General features: G+C 40.7%; 1 protein-coding gene across 2 annotated transcripts in view; it reads right to left on the bottom strand.

Annotated features, from left to right (window-relative positions):
• The window catches only part of cpne4a (copine IVa), a 55,329-nt gene that overhangs the window by 8,224 nt on the left and 41,105 nt on the right, over window positions 1–6,000 (bottom strand). For both annotated transcript variants that reach the window (XM_053490684.1, XM_053490685.1), the window contains 4 exons: window positions 5,193–5,279; window positions 3,308–3,367; window positions 1,752–1,885; window positions 289–343 (listed from right to left, as the gene is read on the bottom strand). In XM_053490684.1, coding sequence (XP_053346659.1) covers window positions 289–343; window positions 1,752–1,885; window positions 3,308–3,367; window positions 5,193–5,279 — 336 coding nt within the window. The remainder of the gene's footprint in view (window positions 1–288; window positions 344–1,751; window positions 1,886–3,307; window positions 3,368–5,192; window positions 5,280–6,000) is intronic.

Below are 6,000 nucleotides of genomic sequence, written 5' to 3'. Positions count from 1 at the left end.
ACACTGTGTTTTATAAACTTTCGTTTTTGTTCTTTTACAAATTCAACTTTGTCTAAAAAAAACTACTGTTTTTAATTTACTCCTATTATTATTATTATTATTTTATGTGTTAATCTCACGGCCACATACAAATCTGGCTCTATAATTAAAGTCCACAGGTTTGTAGCGCACAAACACTCACACACACACACACACACACACACACACACACAGAGAAAAAGAAGTGGAGCATCAGGAAGATGAGGTGAGAGAGCCAGCTGTGGCTCCAGAAACATCTGGGGAGATTACCTTAAAGTCGGGAGGAATCCGAGCGCCGAAGCCGAACGCCGGGAACATTTTATCACTGCGGAGCGCAAACACACCAGACGTTAGAGCTGAAGGATATCAAATGATTTATAAAAAGTGTGTGTGTGTGTGTGTGTGTGTGTGTGTGTGTGTGTGTGTGTGTGAACTTGACCGATAGCTTCTTATCCATTAATAATTAGTGTGTTTAAAGGAATAACACTTTCAGAGCCACATTAGTCCTTAAAAACCACCATGAACTGTGTGTGTGTTTGTTTTTGTACATGTTCAGTATCTGCTCATCACTACCACAGTGACGGCGGGATGACACACTCACACGGAGACGAACTTAACCTTCTGCACACACACTCAGAACATTAGTGTGGAATGGAAGACATTTTCCACACAATATTTCTTGATTTAAAAGCTTTTTTAAGCCTCTTGAGAACACAAGGCACTATTATTATAAATTTGAAAAAGCTAATATAAATATCAAATTTAATACTGGTTTAATAGATTGTGATTAAACTGAACACACTTATAAGCTTTTAGGAAATTAATGACGGGACTTTGATTCTGGTAAACGATTTATGGATCCTTCACAAAAAATCCTAAGCAGCGTTCTAAAGCCTTGCCAAAAGCCCCAGCAGTGAAAGTGTTAATAAAATGAGCTCGGCCCGGAGTTCGACTGGATCCTCTTGTATTTTCTCCGATATACTGGGCGTAATCAGAGATTTACTGTATCAGTGTAGGGATGAAGACCCCCTGCTGGCGTCTCTCACGTTATCGACTCTGAGCTGTCAATGTCGACTCCACCTTACACTCAGAGCTCTCCCAATACGACCTTAAAGACCTTCAGCATGGATCAAGAAGATACACACAGGAGCGATCAATACAGCAGTGCAGTGAAGAAGCTTAAACCCTGCTGAGCTTCATCCTGCTCCTCCACTCCACCTCCTCAGGACACACACCGACATCTTCACGGGAAATCAGGGGAAACGACAGTTTGACTAAATTAAAATAAACTCAGTATTATGGTCAAACCAGATCTGCTTCAGTCTGACCAAAACTGATTTAACTCTGACAGATTTGATCCACTTAATAGAAATTTAATCAACCAAAAATGTATTTATTCTAATAGAACCAACTCACTGTGACAAGACCAACTCAGTACACGGAGTAGAAGCGACACTGGGAAACTGATTCGGTTAAATCCTGTTGTTTATCTAAAGTGGATTTATGTGCTGGATTTATGTGATAAAGTGTTGTTTTTTTTACATTGAAGATCTTAAAAATCTGAAATCTATAAAAGTAAACCAAAAATTTTCTTTGTTTTAATAGTGATAAATACAAACTAGCCAGGCTCCGGTCTCTGTATGAGAACCCATGGAAGAACTGACACACTACTGGTTTTGACTGGTTTCTGCCACTATAAATCACTGGTAATGAGAACGGGAGTTGAGTCTCACCTGTCGTAATCCTGACAGATCTCTCCGACAGCGACCAGAGCTTTGAGGTACTCATTAGGCTGGTACGGGTGGATGTAGTGTAAAGAGCAGCTGTTCCGAGGGTCGCCGTTAGACGCCGTGAAATCAATCGCCACCTACAGAAAGAGAAGAAGATATTACCCAGAATGCAATGTGCATGTTCCAACTTCATTTTCCAGATCCATATTGTCATCCAGATGTTAAAGGCTCAACTATCATCATAGCTGTTTTAGCGATTAAAGTTATATGTACAAGTTAAATGTATTACAGCGGTACCTCGGCATACGAACACCTTAAAAATTTTCTGATCCTCCGAACTGAGCTGAACCGAATGCCAGCTAGAGCTTTAGTGAAGACATAGCACCACGGGTCCCAAGAATGTTATCAAGGACGGTGGAAAGAAGAAAAGGGAAAAGGGTTTAATGTCTATTTATTTCAAATTTTACTGCATTTACAGTACATGTCTTTTCTGAATGTTTTAATTGTTTTTAGATGCAAAAATATGATTAAAGTGTTGAAAATTTGTAATATTGGTAATACTTTTGGGTGACTGGAACAGATTATCTGCATTTATGTTATTTTCTATGGGACATTGTGTTTCACAATACAACGTTTCATCTTAAGATCTCGCCTCCGGAACGGATTAAAACTCGTATGCCAAGGTACCGCTCTACAGGAAGAGTAACTTCAGTGCACAAACAGTGATTTGTTGAGTGAATTAACAATTATTCTGTAAAAACAACAGTAATTCAGTGAGACAATGATTCAGTGCGTCCACAGTCATTTAGTGGTTTGACTTCTTTGAATCAACAGATGTTTTAGTGAATAAACAGCAGGCAGTTAAATTACAATGGGAAGTGAATTATCAGTGACTCAGTTCTAATTCATTTAGTGTGGAAGAGCCCCAGTTAGATTACTGGTCTAATAGCGTTTACAGGAATTAATGAAATATATAAATATTTATACACGTGACGTTTTTGCCATTATGTATGCACTTAAAGTAAAACATAACTACTCATAATTAGCACTGCAATTAAATGCTAACAGCATTAGCATGAAGGCAAAACACACCTACGCAGCATAATTAAACAAGTTAAACAGTTTAGAAGATTACAGATAAATGGCAATAATTATGTGAGAGGCAGCGCCTGGGCACGGCTAATGAGACGCAACTGAAGGGAACGCGCTGGAAGAAAACCTGCCATGTGAACGTTACGGTTTTAAAAAATAACTTAATCAGCTGGGGGACGAAACATTATGTAAAACATAACTGGTGCACTCGCATGGAGACATCTCTCTCCGGTGTTAGTGCCAAATAAATCTGCAGCAAGTAGGACATTATCTGCTAATGCCTGTGACTCACTGAGTTTAACAGTAATTGGTGTGTGTGCAGAGGGCACGAGAAACAAACACAAACACAAACACTGCCTTACTGGGTTTTAGAACTGCATAGTTGGGGTGAATGTAATAATAAATAATAAACGGCATAACATTATAAATGGCGTGTTGTGCAGTGTTGTGTTTTCTTTTGCACTTACTGTAAACTGGATCTGGCATCCGCCCATGATGTAGTCGAGGAAGGAGTGCATCTTTATTATCTGAGTGTGAGAGCAGATGGTGGGAGGAAGGAAATAAAGCTTTGGAAAAAAAATGTCATTAACACTTAAACACAGACAGATTCACTACCAAGAAGACGTATTCGTTTGCATTATTTATAATCACTTCATCAGGCGTAGAGAACATGGAGAACCCTGCAGTTAAACGCTTCTTAAAGGTTCTGTTTGTAAATATGGGAGAAATATCATTCTTACAATTTCTGGCAAAAATATTTAAAGTTATGATATCAAGACAGGAAGAGGATTCCATCAACAATCAAAGATTTCACCTAGAATTCGAGAAGAATGTGCTTCCCTGAAATCCCTGTAAAATACAAGGGGTGTTCGAGTCAAAGCAGGACTTTTTAATGTACATAGTTCACAGTCCTGAGAGCGAAAACTCCCCTAATTTCTCTCTATAATCTCCTGCTACACTAATGCACTTATCCCAGTGTGGGTTACTAGAGCTTGGACACCATCGAGCTAGCAGGTTTTCTCAGTACACCGGAGCCGTGATTGGACTGCCTGTTTCACGTCTGAATGGCCGGCCTCCCAGGAACTCCTTTAAAGGCCCAAACATGTGGAAATGGTTTGAAGCGAGGTCAAAACTGTCTGGAGGACGTCTCATCAACATACTGTGCGTGAAGTCTTCTGTACATGTCAATTGCCTTCATACATTATTTAAGTCCCGGTTTGACTTGAACACCCCTCTGCGGTAAATCCAGAACTAATAAAAGTTTTGGAGGTGTCTGTTAAAGGAAATCAATTAAACTTCCATGCAGGACATAACTACATTGTCCTTAAGTGGGCTTTTAGAAACCAGTTCCTCTAGAATGTTTAAAGGTTCTTAGTTTCAAGTCCAACAACGGTGTGTTTCCCTACAGTATACTGTATGTCTAGAAAAAACAACGTCTAGAACACTTCCAGCTCCTTCGATTATAATTATATCATATAGACGTGAAACCCTTAAACGTTGCAGGTAGAATCCTATAACAGAGTGAATACACACACACACACACACACACACACAAAAGCCTCATAATTATTTAAAATATTTCCAGGGTTACTCAGTTGTACATCTGAGGGGAATCGTTAAAGATTTAACACATACAATATCAAAAAATTAAAGTTTAAAACATTAATGTTAAAATGTCTCCATCCAGGAAGAGAAGAGTTCTGAACGGTCAGAGGAACCTTTGGAGAACCCTTAGGGGAAAACAGTTCCTTTACAGTTTTTCTCAGTCGCTTTGTCTCACTTCTCGCGGCGGACTCGCACTTCTCCCCACTCGCTGTGGGATTCTCTAAACATCTCCCAGGCCTTCACAACACTTGGGTAGTTTCACAAAAGGTAGTTCTTCGATTTGTTTTTTCAAACACAAATAAACCAAATGTATCAAATGTTTAAGTGCTCAGAGGTTCTGATATGTTTATCGTGCTGCAGTGTATCACTGGGTCATCTTATAGTGAGTTCACTGCCCTTTGAAATGACGCCTATTGAAGTCACACGGATTAAGAGTTAATTAGTCTTATATTAGTCTTAATTAAATTATTTTACATTAATTTTAAAATGTGTATGTTTTATATATTTCTGAGTCGTGACGTCTCACCAAACATCAGCCAGAACCCCTGATTTGAGGACTGACTGAGTCAGGACGCAGGCGAGTCGTTTGAATGATGCTGGAATTGGTTTCGTACAAAAGCAATGAGACTCGACGTTCTGTTGTGGAGGATTAGAGACGGTAAAGTCAAGTCCGCCCTGAGACATGAGACAAACCCACTGAGTACATTTACTAACCCCGAAATGAAGCGGCTCTGGCGTTGACGTTACCTTACACTGATTGAGAATGACAATCCCAGAGTTCCTGTAATTCTTCTTCTTAATTTTATATTTGGGGTTTATGCACTCCCACTGCACCTGCAACAGCACAGATACACAGACAGACAGACAGGCAGGGAGGCAGACAGATACACAGACAAGCGGACAGACAGACAGATGAACAGACAAGCAGAAAGAGAGGTGGGCAGACAGACAGACAGACAGACAGACGGGCAGACAGACAGACAGACATTCGGGCCGACAACAGACAATCAAGACAGGTGGGCAGACGTACAGATAGGTAGACAGATGGACAGTCACATCGTACATGTAGGCAGAAAGACAGGTAAGGAGGATAGACAGATTGACAGACAGACAGATTACATTATTGTCAAACTTCATTCGTTTTTGTCAGTTGTTATTAAGAGAGAGAAAGAGAGAGAGAGAGAGAGAGAGACAGACGTTGGTCACAGCTGCACATAACTCAAGATAAAGAGCGACGTCGTTCTGTTCGCGTCTTCAGCAGCGTGAGAGAAACACAACAGCAGCCGACGCAGTAAAGCCACACACGCCGCTGTGCCGTCGACTCGCTCCAAAAGAATTCAGCCGCGCGTCTGCATGTCGAGATACAGCATGGCACCCGCGCCTGCTGACGCGAGACTCGTCCATCACCGGGAGCAGGACGCGGACAGGGCTGGAAACCAACCTGAGCCAACACTACCTCTTATTTCTTCTCTCTGCTTGTACGAGACTCTCATCTCGATCCTGCAGCTTAAACACGGAGCCTCTTTATCCTCTGATTACAGTAACATTACTGAAC

Source organism: Clarias gariepinus, unplaced genomic scaffold, assembly GCF_024256425.1.
Source record: "Clarias gariepinus isolate MV-2021 ecotype Netherlands unplaced genomic scaffold, CGAR_prim_01v2 scaffold_30, whole genome shotgun sequence".
Classification (NCBI taxonomy): domain Eukaryota; kingdom Metazoa; phylum Chordata; class Actinopteri; order Siluriformes; family Clariidae; genus Clarias; species Clarias gariepinus.
This window is presented reverse-complemented; position numbering and strand designations above follow the sequence as displayed.